This window comes from Notamacropus eugenii, chromosome 4 (assembly GCF_028372415.1).
Source record: "Notamacropus eugenii isolate mMacEug1 chromosome 4, mMacEug1.pri_v2, whole genome shotgun sequence".
NCBI lineage: Eukaryota > Metazoa > Chordata > Mammalia > Diprotodontia > Macropodidae > Notamacropus > Notamacropus eugenii.
The window spans coordinates 156,384,012-156,406,619 of record NC_092875.1 but is presented as its reverse complement, the minus strand read 5'-3'; the positions used below and the strand labels follow the sequence as shown (position 1 = coordinate 156,406,619).

At 36.9% G+C, this 22,608-nt stretch overlaps 1 protein-coding gene across 3 annotated transcripts in view; it reads right to left on the bottom strand.

Moving 5' to 3' along the window:
• The window catches only part of MTERF3 (mitochondrial transcription termination factor 3), a 52,625-nt gene that overhangs the window by 23,782 nt on the left and 6,235 nt on the right, over positions 1 to 22,608 (bottom strand). For 2 of the 3 annotated variants that reach the window (XM_072603463.1, XM_072603466.1), the window contains exons 2-4: positions 13,530 to 13,874; positions 9,287 to 9,439; positions 6,979 to 7,168 (exon numbers count right to left, since the gene is read on the bottom strand). In XM_072603463.1, coding sequence (XP_072459564.1) covers positions 6,979 to 7,168; positions 9,287 to 9,439; positions 13,530 to 13,854 — 668 coding nt within the window. In that variant the 5' untranslated portion in view covers positions 13,855 to 13,874. Of the gene's footprint in view, positions 1 to 6,978; positions 7,169 to 9,286; positions 9,440 to 13,529; positions 13,875 to 16,304; positions 16,370 to 22,608 lie in introns of those variants that run through there. The other variant, XM_072603465.1, reaches the window with a different exon arrangement.

The following is a 22,608-nucleotide window of genomic DNA, read 5'->3' as shown; positions in this document are numbered from 1 at the left end:
GGAAGCACAAAAAAAGAAGGATAGCTTTGAAAATGATGTGTAGTATTTATTACATAGTTTTTCAAAATAAGTAAACACTGTGAATTGGAAATTCATAATCCTCTTTTTATGTTGTGCTGTGCACATGGGTTTTTTTTTGGTCTTTTTGTATTTAAATTCAAAATAAATTAAAAAATTTTTTTAAAGAAAAAAGGTTAAAAAGAAAATTTAGAAACATTTTAAAAATTTGTTCCTCCACGACACAGAAAACATACTCCACCATCTTCCTTCATACCACAAATCTTTACCTTAAGCCTTCCCCATCTCCAGGCTGGTTCCCAAATTTTTTCTCAAACTTTTTTGCACTCCATATGTTCATTTTTTTATGCTCTCCTCTGGATAGTCTCTATCATACTTCAGAAAAGATGTAGAGAAACTGGACAGAAATGGACACAATAATCTAAATACTAATACAGCAGCTGCGAAGTCTTTAATATATCCTACTCAATAAAACCAAGTGTCATTTAGGCTGTCCTCACAACAGCACATTACTGACACATGCTGTTCATATGACCCCTAAGGTCAACCATTTCCCATCCTGAATTTAGCTCTTTGGCTTCTAATCCTAAGCAGACTACCTTATCTCTCTCCCTACTCCTTTTTATAAATTGTTAAGGTCACAGTGAATGTTATTCCTACCTTGTGAAAACAATGCACATCTAATTAATTTTCAGGAAAAATCACTGTCTATTCTTTCTCCACAATATCTATCAGATGCCTCCCTCTTCTCTCTACCCACAAAATCATCACTGTAATTCAGCTCTTATCTTTTAGTCTGGATTACTATAATAAGCTTCTAACTGGAATCCCTGATTCAAGTGTTCACCTCCTCTAATCTATCCTCTACACAACTATCAAAATGATTTTCTTAAGCCATACATGTGATCATGTTACCCACCTCTACTCAATAAACTCCAATGACTCTCTTATTACCTTCTGATAAGATAGAAAGTCCTCTGTTTGGCATTTACAGCTATTCACTTACCTAAGCTCTCGCCATCTTTCCAGCTTTTTAATGCACATTTCTCATTCTATACTTCAGACATAATGGCAGACTTGCCCCATTCCACATACCTGTGCCTTGCATAGACTGTTCCACGCTCAGAATATCTTTCCTCTGACTTTTAGAATCCCTGGCTTCTTTTAAGACTTAATTGCCTCTTCTACCTTGAGGCTTCTCCTAGTTCCCTCAGCTGCTAGTGCTTTCTTCCCCTTTAAGCTCATCTGCCTACTCCATGTGTATCTTATATATGCCTAATTATATACATAGTGTTTGCCCCATTAGAGGGTAAGGGATTTACCTCTAAGGTAGAGAGAAGGGATTTTTTTTTCCTTTTTCTCGGCAACCTTAGCACTTAACAAAGTGCCTGACATATTTGTTGTTGTGTTTGTCCCTTGTTCTCAAAGGGGACCATGACATCAGGGAGATGATGACATGACTTTGGGAGGGAAGGCTGTGCAAGGTCATCAACCTCACTTTCTCCTCCAGAGATATCTGGGTCCAGTGGCCAGATATTCATCAGGATGCCTGGAGATAGCCCAAGATACAACGGGAAACCAGGTCCTTTTAGGCTAAGGTCTTTTCAGATTCTCACTTTAAGTGAGATACGCCCATTCAGTGAACAGGCCTCTTTAATTAAGGGAAGGCCCCTTTAACTAAAAAAAAAATCAAACTGGGAGGAGAACACCTTCAGGATTCCTGGCCAAAAGAAAGTTATTATTTAGTATTTACATTCACACTGTGCTAAGAGGGCAGGGACCTACAATCCAAATCCATGATCTCAAGAGTGAATTGGGCTTAAGGCTTGGTCTCTGAATAAGAAATCTAGCCAGTAAACCCAAAGGAAAAAAGCTTTGCCCAGGGGAAGGTACATATAATTGTAAGCACTTCCAGATTGATTAGCTTCTTCTAAAGTCCTATTCTGGTGTTCCTCACAGGACAGAGGTGACCCTGATTATAAAGGCTATGCCAGGGGAATGCAAGCACTGGAAGTTTCTAACAAGCTGGAATGATTCCCAGTGTGGACCCAGTGATAGAATGCATGTCTACTGCCTGAAAATAAACCTAGCTAAATTGGGAACACTCATCACCAGGCTGAATTTTCCAGCTGCAGTAGCTATCAAAGTTGTACATCAACAATCTCCATTGATATGTCTTGACATTAATGAAATCATAAATTACATATATAAGAAGCAGACACAGCCTTACTCTCTTGAAGTTTACAAAAACAATTTTTACAACCAAAAGTTTACCATTTAATAAATAGATGTAGGACAAAGCTTCCAGTTTATTCTTTCCAAATGCTTCAATTTCTTTTCAATTATTTCTATTTTCCAACTGCCACAGGGGATGAAAAGTCTCCTGGAATCCCTGGTTTTCCTCAAAACTCAACTCAATTTCCTCTTTCTATATGAAATCATCCCTCCTCAAATTATCATGTATTCATCTTACAAATATTCTGTATATATTTATATGTGCACTTTCCCCCATTACAATGTAAGGCATTTGAAGGTAGAAAATCTTTCGTTGTCTTTGTATGTCCAGCAATTAGCACAGTGCCTGGTCCATATTATGTGTTTAATACATGGTTATTAATTAATTGACAAAAGGGTTTTGCTCAAATAAGTAATTTTTTAAATGTACCTTAAGTAACTCTAGAAAACCTTTTCAGTTAATGAGTTTTATCAGTCCAAAGAGATAGATTCCCCACCCCAAAGCAAGAACTAAGTTTTTGGCAGAAACTAAGTTTTTAAGCTGACATATAATCCTTTTGTAAAATCAAAAGCTACTTAAGCTATGGCAGAAGGCTTAAATCTTTAAAAATATTTAATACAGATTAAGAGGAAAAAAAACATGGGCACAAGGAAGAAAAAGACATTTTGTGGCCTTCTGCACTAAGATAATAAAAATATTGTCACTTAACCAGAGAATGTCACCTTACATACTATCATTTTATTAATCAACATCATTTAGACACTTGTCCTTACTTGTACTGCACGTGTTGCCAAATCATGCATCTGGTATAAAGAAATAAGCACTGAATTTGGAATAAGAACCTGAGCTCAGGTTTTGGATCTGATAGGTACTTCCACCTGCCACACTCCCATCTTCCATCTCCTTGCTTTTACAGTTAGTCAGTCCCTACAACACTTCCTCCTCAGTACACCTCTTGAAATCCCTAGGTTTTTTTTTTCAAAGTTCAGCTCAAACACCTCAAATCTACGAGGACTTCCCAACTGCTTTCCTGGGCACCACTCCCCCTTCAATTATTTTTTGTACTGTACTAATTTATATGCATGCTGTCTCACCCAATGGAACATAAGCTCATTGCTTCATTTTTATCTTGGCATCCCCAGCACTAACTGTGAGCCCCAGTTTCCTATAAAATGAGGGAACTGGAAAACTTATAAAATCTTATTCCTCTGTTTTCAGAAAGTTGAAATTATTAGCAAGTCAAGAATTTACCAGCTACTGTTTTAGGCAGAGAAAGATTTCTAGTATAATATTAGATAGCACAAGTCCCTCACACTGGAACTCCAAGCTTGGAAGGAGAACTAGCATATGTAATGGATTAAGAATCAGCAGAATTGAGTTCTACTTATGCCTCTACTATTGCCTTGCCACCTTAGGCAATTCACTTCACAGCTCTGGGAATATGAGGGGATTTGACTAAATGATATCCAAGGTTCCACCTAATTCAAAATCCTATGAGATAATTGGGTTAACATCTGGGTTAGAAGTAGGAATGGTGTATGGAAAAGAACAATGGATGTGGAGTAGGTAGAAGAGACTCAAATTCCTGATTCTCTCATTTCTTACTATGTGGCTTTGGGCAACTTGAACATCCTCAAGGCAGCCAACAGCCTTAGGCCTACAGTCAGGAAGACCTCTGTCCTCAGACATTCCTGGTTATGTCACCCTGAGCAAGTCACTTAACCTGTTTGCTTCAGTTTCTTCAACTGCAAAATGGAGATCATTTGTTGTTGTGAGGACCAAATGAGATAATAATTGTAAAGTGCTTAGCAAAGTACCTAGCACATAGCAAATATTTAAATAATCCTTCTTTCCTTCTTCCCTCCCTCAGTTAGTTATCTCATCTATAAAATGGGAGGTTGGACAAGATGGCCTCTAGAAAGTCCTTTTCATGTTGTGATGTGACTGTGATAGAGCATCTATCCTTCCCCTCTCCTCTTCCCCTTTATACCAATCCTACATTACAAACTACCTACTGGATATTTTCAAATGGATGTCCACAGGTATTTCAAACTCAAAATGTCCAATACAAAATTAATTATATTTTCCCACAAACCCTATGCTCTCCTATATGCCCTATTTCTACTGAGGGTACCATCACTGTTTCAGTTGCCCAAATTTGTAACTCAGGTATTATCCTCAAACTCTCCCTTCTCCCTTACCAATCCAATCAGAGGCCAAACATTGGTGATTCCATCTTCACAACATGGTTTCCACCTATACCCTTCTCTCCTCTTACATGATCACTACCCTCGTTCAGGTTCTCAACACCCCTCACTTGGACCATTACAACAAGTTCCTAACTGGTTTCCCTGAAGCTGGGCTCTCCCCTCTAATCTGTTTTCCATACAACTATGAAAGTAATGTTCCTAGAACATTGACCACAGCTCAGGTAGTTTCAGTGGCAACAACCTGCTTCTAGAAGAAACTACCAAATGCCTCTGTTTGATCCTTAAAGTCCTCTCTAAACTGGTCCCAGCCTACCTTCTCAGGCAGACTGAAGATTATTTCTATTCCTATGTTCCACATGTCAGTCAAACTGGCCTCCTTGCTGTTTTCTACATAACCGTCTGTGCCCCATATCCATTCTTTGATGGGCTGATTTCCATGTCTGCATCATATTCCTCTTCACTTTGTATCTTAGAATCCTTTTATACCGAGGCCTATATTGATCCTCTGGTTATCGGTGCCCTCTTCCTATAAATTACTTTGTTATATTGTATATATTTACTTATATATATTATGTTTTCCTTCCAAAAGAAAATAACCTCTGTTGAGTCCCCCAAAGATCTATGCCTGCATGAGATCTTCCTTCCAGGCATGAATGAATGAGGCGGGAGCAAGGATGGTATGCACTCCGTTTATTCTCAGCTAGCTCAAAGTATACATAGGCATTCTACTTCCATGCATGCAAGAAGCTCACATACACTGTGTGCGGAGCTCACGTGCTTGGCTGTTGCTGCTCTTACTCAACATAATTGCTGAAGGCTGGTTATTGCTTAAAGGTGGTCCATCACGTAAGTCATGCAAGACATGACGTCCCAAGAGATTTCTCCTGAGGACACCATGACCATGATAACCTGAGAGTTACAAACCTCCTCATAAGCAAGGTCTGGTTAATCTGTCTTTGTACCCCAAGAACTCAGCACAGTGCTTGGAACACAGCGAGTGCTTCAAAAATGCTTACTGAGTAAATGAAAAGCAAACAAAATGGATTTTCTTTTAAACTTTTTTAAGTAAAGCCTATGGGGACTTCCCCTTTCCCTTGAAGAACACATAACTATAACAGTAATAATAATAACTCATATCAATATAGCACTTTTAGGTTTGAAAATTACTTTACAAAATTATCTCATTTTACCCTTAGGGGGTAGGGGACTTTTATTATTATTATCCCCATTTTATAGAGAGGAAACAGAGCAGAAAGAGGTTAACTGACCTGTCTTGGGTTACATACTAATTAAATAAATGTCTAAAGGTGGATATGAACTCAGTTCCTTCTCACTCAAGGCCCACTCAAGGCCCAATGCTCTATCCATTAAGCTACAGAGTAGCCTGTAGATTATGTGTATGTATCTATAATGGCAAGTCAAATGGTTTGCACCTAACTCCCAACTCAAATTAATGTAGAGAAATGACAAATTATCTGAAATGAGCAAATCTTAAACATGTATTTACACTGAAATTCATCTCTAGGTGTTTATATCCCCTCTTTTGGAACAAAAATTAATCCTTATGTCACAGCCCAAAAAGAATATAGTATTCAGACACTAATGAAAGTTAGCACCAGAGAAAATTCAAGAGAAAAATTTTAGATAAACCTTTTTTTCTAAATCTATTATGAAAAAAAAAAATCCCTATCTTGGGGAAGGATTTTTGAGATTCATTAAAATTTGATGATAGCTTCGTATCTAGACCACAAATGTTTATTGTTTTGACTCCAGGAGAAAGTAAAAAAGCCTAACTTAGGACTCTATTTCTCCACAACTTCATGATCCAAGAATTTCAGAGTGCACTAAATAGAAATCACGCTTCATTCTCTGAGAACTGACTTAATCACAGAGCTAGATAAAAAAAGGGGCTAGACTAACAGAACCTTTCCAATTATAAAACTTTATACAGATTGTAGAACACTGAAAACAAATAAAATAATTTTAAAAAAGACTACAAAAGTGATGGTTCTCATAGGTAAAGGCAACCAAATAAATAATTTTGGACTGTGGGGAGAAGATGGAGACAGATGACCTTTTTAGCTGCACAACCTAGACATGAAACGATTAAGTTCTAGGGCCATTTTTAAAAGAGAAGGAATATATCTAAGAATATTGAAGAAAACAAGAGGGTAGAGATTATTCCAAGGCTGCGAGTCAGGGATACACTAAGATTAACTGTTATTGCTGGGAACAATAAGATAGTGTGAGGAAAGGAGAGGGTTTGGTAGTTAACAAAATGAGTTCTGTTTCAAATGCTTATTTTAGACCTCAGGAATACATAACAACTACCTCAACACCTCACATTTCCAATCTGCTACTGTGTTTTAAGCATTTCCACATTCATTACCTCACTTGATCCTCAAAATACCCTGGTGAGACAAAGACAACAGACGTACTTCACAACTAGGATATTCCTCCCATAATAACATCTTTGGTATTTAGTGAAAGCAGTCACTTAGTGACTAGTCTTACCTGGTCCTCAGATTCTCCAAGTCTTCAGTTAAAATAAAATAGTTTTTGGTAAGGAATGCTCCTAATTGGTTATCTTCTACACCAATATCCTTAAGAAACAGAAGTATTTTTTGTATGTCGTTTCTGAAATCCAGTCTCAGAAGGAGAGTACCAGCACCTGGCCGTTTTTCCAGCTTGGACAAATCGACCCCTGCAGCAAGTGATACACATTAGCTGAGTAGCCATTAAGCATCATATCTGGACAATTATTTTTATAATTATAATTATTTTATATTTTTACATATCATCAACCAATACAAACAGTAGCTTATATTTACAAAACATTTTACAGTTACAAAGTTCTTAAATGTATCATCTCATTTGAGTTTCTTAACTCTAGGAAGTAAAGGTAACCTAAGTAACTCCCTTCAGAAATGAGAAATCAGACACAGAGTATTCAAGTGACTTGCCCTACATCAAAAAACCAGTAAGCGATAATCTCAGTACCTGAATCCAGGCCTTCAGATTTCAAATCCAGTGTTCTTTCTAATAATACAATACACTCTCACTCAGTAATCATTATATCCAGAAAAGAATTTAGATGGGCAAATATAAACATTCTCATTCTGGACAGTTCCATTTAGGACAATGTTCTAAATGTTTATTGTGCAGAAAAGATGACTTACAGGGGATTATCGTCCCTGTCCTCAAACATTTCAAGAGATCTACTGTGGAAGAGGGTTAAATTTGTTTTATCTGGAAAAACTAGAATCAACAGGGGAGAAGTTACAGATGAACACATATTGGCCCAACAAGGAAAAACTTCTTAACATTTGGAGCTAGCCAAAAGTTGAATGGGCTGCCTTGGCAGGTACTGAGCTCCCTATCACTGAAAATACTGCCTTGATAGGTACTAAAAAAATCCCCATCACAGAAAATACACTGAAAAGTGGTTGGGTCACACACAAGCTATGTTGTAAAGGGGATTCTGCTCAGGGTTGTATCAAGTGGTCTCTGAAGTCTCTTCCAAATCTTGAATTCCATAATTTCTAAACTAAGTTGGTGACAGTGTTCAAAATAAATCAAACAAGTTAAAAAGAAAATGATGGTCCTTATTTAAGTCCTGATATTCAAAAAGGAAGTCTACAAGGCTGTATTATATAGCAATAGGATTATGAGTTATGCCTTTTCCTCTCAACTATATTTTTTTTATCATTTCTTCACTGGTTTCCACAATAAAAAGGATTCACAGAAATAAATACCAAATACAAATTCTTCCTACAGAAAAGCCCTTCCTTGATCTGAAATACTCAATAAGATGGAAGCTAGTTCCAAAAGTTTGTGATTAATGAGGGTGGGGAACATTTTCTTTTTTTTTCTTTTTTTTTTTTAGTTAATTTATTTTTAGTTTTCAACATTCACTTTCCTAAGTTTTAAATTTTCTCCCTCTCCCTACCCTCCCCCCAAGGGGACACTTTCTAACAGCTTAAATGTCATCAACAATGGGGTCAGCCTTTAATTTTAACAAAGTACTACAGTTTCTACATGTAAAAGTATTCCATTCAGCCTGAGCTGTCAGCCTCTAGCTGTGCTAAAACAAAGAGATGCTCTGGAAAGCTTTAATTAATCTCAGTTAAAAGGGCAGAATTTTACTAAGGTAGTGTCATCATTGTTCACTAATGATTTGTTTTATCTCACCATCTCAGCAATTGTCCTTTATTTTTCACCTGTAATTAACACTTGATACAATCACTCCTAGAGATACGAACATTCCAAAATGTTATACAATGATTCAGTCAGTCCCATTATTTTTACACCACTAGGTTACCTGCAGGAAAATAACATAAAAGATATCACCCTAAAGACATTTGACTGGAAAAGGAGGTAGGCTGGTCTTGAAACTAGAGGAAAGGATATCAGAGAGGCAGACCTAGCAGAACTTTGGCATCCATGTGATATTTAGATACCTGGAGGAAAGACCTTAAAACACTAGGTAGACTCCCCTTGAGGATTTTGGGAGGATACAGACACAAGAAGGCAATGGCTGGCAAACTGCACCACTGAAGCAATAACCCACGTTGAAGGTACCACTGGTACCCTTAAGTATAAGTTATTAGCAATCTATTTTTGTGTAAAACTGTAAAAGCCAAACTTTAAGTGGGATGTGTTAATACTCATTAAATGTGTATCAAACACACACACTTTACAAAGCTATAAATTACCTAAGTCTTATAAATTTTCTGAGGACAAGGACCATAAGGTAAACCTTCACGTCTAGAATAGAGCTAGCAATATAAAGGGGGCTCAAAACAGTACCTCGACCACTTACCCAGGAGCACTAACTTCTGCAGAGTCTCAGAGCGATCCACATAGTCCCGAAGTGTGAATGAAGCTGGGGGCAGAGGAGGTTCTGCAATAATCTGCACAGCATCCTCCTCAGAAATCTGCTGCAGTGGAGAGATCGGGGGCAAATCCTCCAGTTCTTGAAGTCATCATGGCAGGCATGTGCAAGGAAAGATAAAGCTAAGTTCTCCCTACTGCAGGCATGCTTTCTAATCAAGACAACTTATTTCTGAGTTTACAACTCTCACAAATTGAACTGATTTCTGCTTTTCCTGATGGTGGGGTGGAGGTAAAGGAATAGGTGGGTGGATTCACACCTATAATTTCACTGCATGAAGAGCGTGTGTGTGTGTGTGTGTGTGTGCGCGCGCGCACGCGTGTATGTGCAGGCATATGCCAATGTTGAAACTCCCTTCTTCAATGCAAATCTCCAACTCTAACTTCTAGTAAAAGAAAGGTACACTGTCACTGAAAGGTTAAGCAATTTAATTGTGGCTGTTGTTCTGGTCGTTTTCAATTACATTTGACTCTTCGTGACCCATTTTTGAGGTTTTCTTGGCAAAGATTCTGGAGTAGCTTGCCTTTTCCTTCTCCAGCTCATTTTACAAATAGGGAAATCTGTAAACAGAATTAATCAAGTTGCCCAGGGTCACAAAGACAGTTAGTGTCTGAGGCCAGATTTGAACTTAGGAAAGTGAATTTTCCTGACTCCAGGCATGGCACTATATCCACTATGCCTCTACCACTGTCATAAGAGACTTGAATATCTACAAGTATATCATCCTTCTAACACCTGCCCTCATAGTTTCCTAAAATCTTCTTCTATGACTCCAGTTAACTCATTATTGAGGTCAAACTTTAGATCTCATCATCACACACAAATTCAACACCACCAGGACACTAAGCTCTGATATTTTCTTCCAAGCCCAATCTCTTGTTCCACTTCTCAGATGCCCTAACTTCATCCATACCTGTTCTTGGTCTTCATTGCAACCTTCAGTGCCTCAATTATTCCCTATTGTCACAGGCCATTACCTCTTTCCTGGCCTCATTTTCCTCCCTGCCCTTGACTATAGGAACAACCACTTTAACAATGCCACCTTCTTTGCCCTTTCATCTTCTGCTATTACCTCCCCACTACCCCTCAACCTTGGGTAGTTTCTACCATTTGCCTTCTCATTTATTCCCAAGATGTCTAACATGGTTGGAGCAAATCAGTATAAATCTATTCCATCAACCACTTGAAATGCGGCTTCTGTATCCAATACTACATTGGAATTGCTCTCTCCAGGAGCACTAATGACCATCTAATTAACAAATTCAATGCTGCCCCACCCCCCTTTTTTGGCCCTAATAATGTTGATGTAAGGCATGTAACATTATGAACTTCCTTCTGGGTTTCTGTGACATAGCATTCTCATGGTTTCCTTCCTAATTTTAATCATTCCTTTGCTAGTTTCTCATCTTCCACCAGCCTTTTAAATGTGAATGTTCCCAAGTTTCAGTTCCTGGCCTTGTTCTCTCACTACATGAACTTTTTCCTTCAGTGCTCTCTTCTACAACCGCTACTTCAATCAACACCTTTATAAAGATGATTCCCAAATTTCTGTCTTCAACCTCAACCATTTCCCAGAGCACCAACCTCTTATTTACAAATGTCTGCTGGGCAGCTATACTTGCATGGCCATTGGACATCTCAAATTCAAAACAATTTTATCTTTAAAAGAAAAATTGTTTTTATAAAAATTTTATTATTGAACATTAATACAATCAATTAAATTTGTTAAGCAACTACTTTTAATTCACTTTAATAAAAGATATGCAAGGTGGTTTAGTGAATAATGAATGGAGAATTTGCCTTAAAGTCAAGATGCCTTAAGTTCAGGTCCCTTGGGCCTCTGTGATGTTTTGCCAATGTGACAGACAACAACTCTTGGTGTCCCAGGTAAGTCTTTCTAAGTGGTAGATAAGGTTCTGATCTAACCTGGTAGAGAAGCTTCTCAACCAGCTCTCACTATACTGATGAAATCACTAATATGGTTAAAAAATTTTTTTAGTGTATAAAGTAGCATTCCTTTCAGTCATCCCAAATGCCCTTTCAGGAATTATTTTCAGTTGTTCTTGAGGTCATTCTTCTATGACCCCGGCCATCTCATTATTGTGGAAAAACTTTAGATATTATCATCACACATAAATTCAACTCCACCAGAATGCTAAACTCTGTAATTTCCCTCTGAAGCCAATCTCCTGTCCTATCTCTCAAATGCCCTTACTTCACAGATAACTGTTCTTGGTCTTCATTAAAACTCTTACTTCATAATGCCTAACTGTTCTCCAAAAAAATTCTCTAAGTATATTTGTTTCTCTATAACCCCACCTGCAAAGAATGTTGCTGCTTTTATTTTTCTTTCTGATTTGATACTGTGTGGTAGTACTTCAAAACTGTTTTAATTTTCACATCTTTGTTTATTGATAAGACTAGATTCTTTTCAAATGACTAACAACAATTTTTGTTCACATTCTATAATTCACCATGGGCTTAGAGCTACCACTGTGCATTTTTATTTCTTTTATATTTTAACTATCAAATTTTTACTTGTTGTATCTGCTGTAAACATTTTATTCTCAATAGATGCTTTCTTTTTCTTGTAATCATCCTATTCTTATTGTACTGCATTTTTTAAAATTCTAATTTAGTCAAGCATATCTATCTTGTGCTTAATAATTTCATTAAAAAATTTCCCTACCACAATCTCCTCCCAGTTCATCTTTCTAATACTACCCCCATTCTCCCATAAATTCATAATTGTGAGCTTTGATTCCTCCCTCATTTCTCACACATGCACCTTTTCTGTCTTTGCAATCTGTCTCATCAAGCCCCTGCTTTTCATTCCTCCAAAAACAGCTCTGGCAGAAACCACATCTCTTCTTGCCTAGACTATTTTAAGACACATTCTTGCTTCTAGACTATGCCTTCTCTAATTTATGCTATACAATGCTATCCAAGTTATCTTTCCAAAGCATTGCTCTATTTGACAGGCAGGATGGTACACTGGAAAACACCGGATTTGAAGAACACTCAGGGGGTTTTGATCCCAGCTCTGCCACTTATTATATCATGTATATATTTTGGACAAGTCACTAACCTCCCTAAGCCTGAGTTTTCTCACCTGTAATATGAAAGAGTTGGAATAAAGATGGCCTCTAAGGTCCCTCCCAGATCCAGATCTATAACCCATGATCATGTCACTGTTTTACTTAAAATCTTGAGTGGCTCCCCAATGCCTAAAGGATCAAATTTAAATCCTTGATTTTGGCATTCAAGATTCTCCACAAGTCAGCCCCAACAGCAAAGTAAAAGTTGGTATCTTTCCTCTAAAGAAAAGGAAAATGAGCTCTCCATCCTCCAGCTCATCAAGGAAAATGGGATATTATTTGAAAGAATAATTGTAGCTTTATTATTAGCAAAGAAGAAAAAAGACTGATAGGGCAGAAGGAATTCCTGACTTTCATCAGGAGGCTAGAGGGTAGAAGCTTGGGACAAAAAGAAGGAAGCAAAGAAGGATCACTGAACATGTGGGGTTAACAGGTATGAGGCTCTTCCCATAGAAGAGAGGGCTGGACTACATACAAAGAGAAGTCATTAATGAATTGATGCCAACTTGGGAGGGATGTCTCTAGTAGAGCAGTCCATATATTCTATTTTCTAGTTCATGCATATATATATAGGTTAAAGGGACCTCAGAGCTCATTCTAATTCAAACTCCACCCATTACAGATGAGAAAATTGTGACCTAAAGAGGATAAGTGACTTGTACAAAGTTAAACATATAGTAAATAGAATTGGGATTCAAAATCAGGCCTTCTGACTCCAAATCTAGTTCTTTCACCATATCGCACATGAATTACATCATGAAACACACAGCATACGCAAAGTTCATACAATTTTAAGACGTGAATACAAATATTAAATTACAAGGGTAGCATGTTGTCTTCCACAAACCTCTTCAAACCCAAACAGTTCAACTATAGTTTTAAGAATCCAATCTAAACACTGAAATAAAATTTGTAAATGTTACTAGAAAAGTCAAAAGCAATGTTATAAGCAAATACAAAAATCTATCAGCAGGTTTTTAAAAACCATTACATGACAGTATAGCTATTTAAAAGTTATGGTTAGTAGCAGCACTGTAGTTTGTTTTTTTCCTTGCCCCAAATTTCAGAATTACCTTCTAGTGATATTTGTGAATCAAAGTTGGTTACTTCAGTCTTGAGTTGTACTTCATTAAGAGAAGGAGGGTGAATGTCTTGTGCAGAATTATTCTCTTGTCTAGTTGAGCTAGAAGCCTGAGAACTATTCCATAAGGAAGAGGTCCTGTAGTTCTTGAAACCCCAATGGAAAAAATTGCCAGAAGACTGCTGAGGCAGTGCTAAGAGTCCATGTAAAGCTGCTTTTCTTGGTCTCATTAACTGATTTCTGATTCGTGTGGTGATGAAACTTCTTATTTTTATTGAGTAGAACCATTTGGGTATCTGTTGAGCTGGGAGAGCCATTTTCCATATGACAATGGCATCTATAAAAAAAAAATATACAATAAACAGAAGTAAAGAAAAAAGGTAAAGAAAAAAATTAAACAAAACAACAGATTGAAGGTAAAAAAATAAGTCCTTATTAAAAATGAGCCCTTCAATAAGTATAAAAAAAACTGACCACAGATTTAGAGCTAGAAAGGAATCCAAGTTCAAGTCCTTCATTTTACAGATCATGAAACTGAGCTGTAGGGAACTTAAGTCACTTTACTGAAGTTTCACGCGAGTGTGTGCGTGTGTGCGTGAGTGCGTGCGTGTGTGTAAGAGGCAGATTTGAACCAAACTCTTTCCACTGTACTAAACTCGTCTGAAGTTTTCTTTTCATGGCCAGAAAGAGAACTTATAAACCAGGGGCTTCAAGATAAAGACCGAAAGGAATCTACAGGATGTAGATGTGCAGATGGATGAAGAACCTAAGAATGACAAACACATAATATATACAAAGTTCAAAATATAAGGCAAAAATTTGAGTGCAAGAGAAAAACATTTAAGACAAATATCTATAATTATGTCAAATATATCTATCAATTGAGACTTTGTATTAATTCAGAATTCACATTTCAGGAAGACAGGAAGAGGAGAACAATTTAGTGTCCTGAAATTCAACCTTCAATCAGCAGACTTGTGAGCCTGAAGATCACTGTATTTCTGAAATGTGCTTTATGGACTATAAAAGCTGTTAAAATAGAAACACAAAGAAATCATCTCTGCCTTATATGAACTATCAAAACATTTATTATACTACATGTAGAACAGTGAACATTATTTCTTTTGCTTCATCCACAGAGCTGAGCTAACACTTGATTATTTGAAGGATAAAACTGTTTTCTAAAACAGGAATTGATCATAACAAAAGCAGCTCTGTTGAGTCCGGTTACATTAGTAACAGAGGGGTGGAATTAGATGGAGAAACAGAGGGGTGGAATTAGATGGAGAAAAATAATGTAGTTTTTAATGAAAAAGGTCACAACTAGAAAGGATAATGAAATGAGAGCAATAAGCAAGACTCTGTCTAAAAATATAAATTTCTCTCCAACTAAAAAAAAAGTTTAACAGAGAGATTACCATTGGGAAAAGATGCTACTCAACCCCCACAAATGTTCCTTTTTCTAAAGATATTTATGAGAAAAAATGTTTTTTCAAGACACTTGTAAATTTAAAAGGCCACTATAGCTAGACAACAGTCTTTTCTAAAAGTAAATATACCATGAATTGACATTTCAGACTGATTTAATCAAAACTGAAATTAGGATCTTAAAAGTGCTTGAATTTATCTACTAATAATTTGGCTTCTAGACTTTTCTTGTTGGCTCTAATGACCAATAAACAACTTCGAATACAGTCCAACCTACTTTCATTTTATTTTTTAACCTTTAAAATTTATGGACACATATTGTTTTCACATAAATACTTCTCAATAGCCAAACAGCATTACAAAATACATTTTTCATTTATCATTTGTTAATAAAAAGGAATGGTCCTTCAATTTTGACGACATAAAATTGATCCCTCTAAGTGACCAAAGTATTGCTGTCCCTCCCTGCTGCTATTACTTAATTATTGTAGTCAGTGCCCGTCACACAGTAGATTCTTAAGAAATGTTTGATTGCCAGTTTGTTTCTGTGACATGGCCCAAGTTTCCCTAGATTCTTTACAGAATTGCAAAATTAATGCTAGCTGTAAACTTTGAGGCCACTTGTATTTTTTTTTTTTTAACAATAAGAGGCACTGTGTTGTCAAATCCATGTGAATTATGCAAAGCAGAAGAAAAACAAATGGCATAGCTTGTGCTTTGGCAGCTGAGATGAAGAACCTATCAATTTGTGGTCAACTGTAATGCTTTTTATTAAAAAAAAAAAAAGTCCCATCCAGTAATTCAAGTGACTGTGTACCAAGATCCCACAACTCATTTCCCTACAATTCCTAGGAAAAAAAATTCTTTCCTCCCTGTAATCTTTACTATGGTTTGTAGTCTTAGAATGTTTGAATCTTTGTGGACAAATGATGGTAGCCCCAGAATTTCACTGAAGGGAACAAACTATACATTCATAAGAATCTGGGAGAAATCCTTGAGAACCTCACAAAAAGAAAGGATAACTCCTAGCAAGGGAGAAATTTCATTAGTAGATTCTTTAGCAATGTGTAAGAGAAACAGACCCAACCAATTCTCACCTTCTAGGGAGGAGAAACCTTCCTAGATTTCCTGTGCATTTCATGATCTCTTTCTAGGAGCCCTAAGAGTGGAGCCTCATTATGATGTATATAACCACCTTACCATGTGAGAAAAAGTAGACTCTTCTAAACAACAACCCTGAGGCTCCTGCCCCTCCCAGCGTGATTTATCTATTTATTTTCTCTTTTCTATTAAAGAGGCCAGTCTATTCACTGAATGGGAATTACCTAACTTTGAGTACCTGAGAAGGCCTTAGCCTAAAAGGCCAAAATCTCCCACTGCATCATCTCCAGTCATCCCGATGAATCACTGGTCACTAGGCACTGAATCTAGATGGCTCAGGAGAGGTGAGGCTAGTGACCGTGCTCAGCCCTCCCTCGCTCAGAACAAAGTCAAGTACAAGTCATGTCATCATTTTTCTGATGTCATGGTCCTCTTTGAAAATGAAGGACAAACACAACAACAAAAAAGACATTAATGGAAATGAAACCTAAATTTGATCATAAAGCCATGAAACAAAAGTATTAACAGGAAAGGACACTAAGGCTTAGTGAGTAAGTGACTTGCCCATGGTTACACAGTTAGTATTAAAGGAATCTGAATCCAGTCTTCATTCCATATGGTACAATAATAATTCCATTGTGACACAATTTGCCTAACCAGTGGACACATTTAGCTTCTTGTTTTCTGATATGAAATCATGCTACTATGAATATTTTTCTATTGAAGTATGTTTTCTTGCTCTTAACATACTTCTTGAAATATAGTCACAGTAGTAAACTTTGGACAAAAGTATACAAACAACTTAGTGACTTTCATAATTCCAAATTACTTTCCTGAACAAGTGAAATAATTCCCTATTTCAAAACAATGAATTAGTGAGCCTTCTTCCTATAACCTTTTCAACAGTTTTACCATTTTCTAACATCTTTGCTAACTTTATAAGTGTGAACTGATACTTCAGTGTTGCTTTAACTTAAATTTCTCTAATTAGTGATTTTGAACATTTTTCAGGATGTTACTTAAAGTTTACATAAGCTTCTATCATAGCACCCCGTCGTCCCCAGAATGCTAACAATTTCCACCAGGTGTTCTTGGCAAAGATACTGCATTGGTTTGCCATTTCCTACTTTACTGCATTAAGGCAAACAGAGGTTAAGTGACTTGCCCAGGGTCACATAGCTAGTTAGTGTTTCAGGCCAGATTTGAACTCAAGTCTTCCTAACTCCAGATTCAGTGCTCTATCCAGTAAGCCATCTAAAACTGTCTGTCCTTTATCCTTTGGGACATGGTTCTTAATCATATATATTTGTGTCCTCTATTGTTTTTAAACGTCAGACTTTTATCAGTTAACTTAAAAAATTATCCCCATTTTATATTTTTTGATTCCAGCAATTTTATTTTTGCAAATGTTTTTGAATTTTCTATAACATAGGTTTTCTCTTTTGTCTTTTATCATCAAATGTAGCAAGGGAAAAGAATATTGGCTTAGAGTCAAAAGAGCAGGATTTGAATCCTAGATCTTATACTTACCACCTAACTTAGTTATGATTCATGTCCTCTTTTGTAAAAGGAGGGAATTGGTTTCACTGGCCTACCAACTAATGGTGTGTTATTCCCTCTTTGACTCAATTGTGATAAGAGTAAGGTTCAAGTGCTCCCACCTACCTCCACCCCACTCCTATCTTCCCCTCCACTGTAAAAGCTCTTTTGCACCTCTTTTATGTGATGATGATTTACCCCATTCCACCTCTCCCTTCTACCTTCTCCCAATGCATTCCCCTTTTTTCACTCCCAAATTTTTTTAAAAAGATATCATCCAATCATATTCAACTCACACTCATGCCCTCTGTCAACGCAGACTCCTTCTAATTACCTAAATAAGGAGAAAGTTTTTAGGAGTTGCAAGTATCTTTCCACGGGGGAATATAGACAATTTAACCTTTACTGAATTCCTTATGATTTCTCTTTCTTTGTGCCTTTTTATACTTCCCTTGAGTCCTCTATTTGAAAGTCAAAGTTGTTAGCTCTGGTCTTTCACCAAGAATGCTTGAAAACCCATTCCACCCCCCACCCGGTTTCTTGTATATTAAAGGACTATACTCAGTTTTGCTGGGCAAGTGATTCTTGGGTGCAATCCTAGCTCCTTTCTCTTCTGGAACATCACATTCCAAGCCCTGTGATCCTTTAATGTAAAAATTGCTAAATTTTGTGTTATTCTGACTGTGGCTCTGTAATTTGAATTGTTTCTTTCTGGCTGCTTGCAATATTTTCTCCTTGACTTGGCAGCTCTGGATTTTGGCTATAACATTCCTAGAAATTTTCATTTTGCAATCTCTTTCAAGAAGTAATTGGTGTTTTTTTTTTTTTTCAATTTTCATTTTACCTTCTGGTTCCAGAATATCAGGGCAATTTTCCTTGACAATTTCTTGAAAGATGAAATATATCATGAAAATGATAAAATGATACTTTAATGATTTTTTTTTTTATCATGACTTTCAGGTAGTCCAATACTTAAATTGTCTTTCCTTGATCTATTTTCTAGGTCAATTGTTTTTCTAATGAGATATTTCACATTTTCCATTTTTTTCTTTTGATTTTATTTTATTGATTTTTGATGTCTCATGGACTATTAACTTCTACTTGCCCAATTCTAATTTTGAAAGAATTACTTTCTTCACTGAGCTCTTTTCCCATCTGGTCAATCCTACTTTTTCAGTAGTTCTCTTCAGTGAATTTCTGCACATCTTTTTCCATTTGGCCAATTTGGCTTTTTAGAGATTCTTCTCTTCGTTGGATTTTTGTGCCTTTTTTTACTATTTGATCTAGTTTGTCTTTTAAGTTATTATTTTCTTCAGTATTTTTTTGTGCCTCCTTTACCAAGCTGTTGACTTTTTCATGATTTTCTTGCATCACTGTCATTTCTTTTCCCAATTTTTCTTCTACCTATCTTATGTGATTTTTAAAATACTTTTAGAGCTCTTCCAGGATCTGAGACCAATTCTTAATTTTTCTTTGAGGCTTTGGATGTAGCAGTTTTGACTTTGTTGTCTTCTGAGTTTGTGTTTGGATCTTCCCTGTCACCACAGTAACTTTCTATGCTCAAAATCTTTTTTTGTTGTTTGCTCATTTTTCCAGTCTATTTTTTTTTTTTAATTTTCAGCTTTATATTAAAGTTGGGCTCTGCTCTTGGGGTAGAGGCAGTACTGTCCCAAGCTTCAGGATTTTTGTGTGGCTGTTTTCAGAACTTGTTCAGGGGTAAAGGGGGTGGGGGTGGGTGTCTGTAAGCTTTCAGACCTTTCAAGGCAGTACGATCTAAGGAGAGGTGTGTTGACTACTATCCTAGTCTGTGAGCAATCACAAGAAACTTTTCCACCCTGGAACTGTGACGAGAGTCTCTACTTCTCTGCAACCACCAGCTGTGGTGTGTTAGTGCTCCTCTTTGCTCTGGGACTGCAACCCAGATCTGAGTATAGATGATGCAACAAAGTGTACCTAGTACCAGTAAAGGGACCCTTGTAATCTTTTTACCCCCTTATCATCTGTGGACTGAAAGTTCTGTAAGCAGCTGCTGCCCACTGCTCATTCTGTCACATTTCCCTAGTCCAGGCCTAATACTAGTTTCCTGTGGCATGGCATGTACTGCTATAGCCTGTGTTGGAGCACACTTAACTCCTACCTTGGTACAACAGACCTTTCCTGCTGACTTTCTAAGTTGTCTTGGGCAGGAAAATTGTTTCATTCCCTCTTTTCTTGGGTTCTGTCACTTCAGGATTTGTTTTGAGATATTATTTAAAGTTGTTTGAAGGAGAATTTAGGAGTGCTCAGGCAATTCCCAGCCTTTTCTCCACCATTTTGACCCCTTATCTTTTCAAGTAGAACAGTACTAAGTGACTGGATTTAAGAAGCATTTCTTAAGCACTTATTATGTGCCAGCCACACTACAAAGCCCTGGGGATACAAATACAAAAAGGATGCCAATTCCCAATTTCAAGGATCATAGATCCTAAAGGGAGATAGGATACAGCACATACAGTGGTGGCTATGGATGGGTCAATTTGGTCTGGGAAGCTAATTATTGTCAGTAGTCACTGACCAATTGACTGGTAATCCTTTCCAGAAATGGTAGTGTTGATTTGAGGATTCATGATGCCATGGAAGGAAGATAGTCAAAGAGTACTATAATGTATCAAAGATTCCCAAGCTTTTTTGTAGGTACATTTTACAAAGACTTATGACTAGCAGTGAGTGGTGCTGATGTGAGAAGTCCTTTCTGAAAATGACAATTTTCTTGAGATATTAAGCAAAAAATTGTAGTAATTGACTCATTCCATTAGATAATTACCTCTATAAATAATATTTAATAGTCTAGCAAATCAAAGTGGTGGGTAGCAGTCATAAGACTAGGAGTTCTTAACCTTGAATTCACAGATGCCTAGGTTTCCATGGATAGATTTCAGAGAACCTGTGAACTTGGTTAGAAACAAAAATTACATCTTTATTTGAATATAACTGGTCTACTTTGTAATCTTCTGTATTTTAATTTATACATTTAAAAACATTACTCTGAGAAAGGTAAGCTTTCTCAGACTGTCAAAGGGGAAGGAAAGGGGAGAAAATTTAAAACTTATGGACGTGATTGTTGAAAACTGAAAAAAATTAATTAAAAAAAGAAGCCTTATGGTTCTCTACCAATTTTATATACAGCACAAGCTCCTCTATTTGGCAATTAAAGTCCTTCATAATCTACTACTAATGTAGCTTTCTAAGTGATTTTGCATTACTTTCCCCATCCCCATACCATGTACTCTACACTCCAACCAATCTCATAAACTGTTCCCTCTATGTTAACATTCTATCTCCCACTAGGAACAAACTATTCCCAAATGCCTAGAATTTTCTACCTCACCTTTGCCTCCTTGAAGCCCTAGGTTCCTTGTAGGCTCTACTTAAATTCTAGCAAGGCACTTCCTCATCCCTCCCAGTTGTGATCTCCATGCCCTACAAAATTACTATGCACACATTTTCTGAGGCGTTCCAAAGAACTGGAATCAAAGAGAGGCCCTGTTTTTAAAAAATCCTCATTTGATCCAACCATCACCTTTAGCTATCATTCTATCTCTTCTACCCCTTCTTGTCTAAACTCCTAGAGAAAGCCATCTACATTTAGTACCTCTATTTTTGCACTTCTCGCTGGCTTCCAGCCCCATCATTCAAATGAAACTCTTCTCTCTAAAGTTACCAATGATTTCTTAATTGTCAAGTCTAACAGCCTTTTCTCAGTTCTCATTCATCCTGACTTCTCTGCAGCAAGTGACACTGTAAATCACTCTCTTTCCTGAACATATTCTCATCCCCAGATTTTCAGGACACTACACTCTCCTAGTTTCCCTCTTACCTGCTTGACTGCTTCTTCTCATATTCCTCTGGTAGTTAGTTCTTCATCTATGTCACATCTACGAACTACAGATGTTCCTCAAGGTTCTGATTTGAGCCGATTTCACATTTCCCTCTCTCTATGCTATCTTACCTAGTGATGTCATCAGCTCCCACAGGTTCAATTATCACCTCTATGAAGATGATACCAAGAATTATATATCCAGGGAATATATTTAGGTGATTATATATCCATCAATGTCCTGAGCCCTAGTGACACATTACCAACTCTCTTTTGGATATCTCAAGCTCAATGTCCCATAGACATCTGGAATTCAACATGTCCAAAAGAGAACTGATTATCTTTTCTACCCATATCTCCCAAATTGTCTATTACTATCAAGGGGAATCACCATTCTCCCAGTCACCCATGCTCAAATCCTCATTATTGTCCTTACCACAATTTTCACTCACATATCCAACATACTATCAAATTTTGTTATTTGTAACTTCACAAGATCTCTTTTACACCCCAACCTCTGGAGTCACAGGCACCACTCTTGTACAGGATGTCATCATCTCTCACATGTATTATTTGCAATGGTTTTCTAATTGGTCTCCCTGACCTGAATCTCTCCCCATTCTAATCCATCCTTCACTCAGTTGCCAAAGTGATTTTCCTAAAGCATAAGTCAAATGTGTCACTCTACCCTTGCCCCAATAAGTAAACTTGCTATTAGCCCTACAATGAAATATAAAACTACTATGTTTGGCATTTAAAGGCCCTCTCAGATAAAAAGAGAAAAGGAAATCTTCCATTTCAAATAACTACAAAATAAGTGAAATATCTAGGGATCAATCTACCAAAGCACACAAAAGATTTGTAGAGATGCAATTACAAAATTCTCCTTAAAGAAATAAAAAACAACTTAAATAGCTGGAGGAATATTTAGTGGTCATGGTAGGGGCATGCCAATATAACAAAATGACACCACCATTAAAGTTAATTTACACTTTTAATGCTATGCAAATTACCAAAGGAATACTTTATACAAAACTTGATAAAATGACAAAATTCATTTGGAAGAACAAAATATCTAGAATATTAAGGGAAATGACAAAAGAAGAAAGGAATATAGCACCATTTCCAGCCTCACACTACATCATAA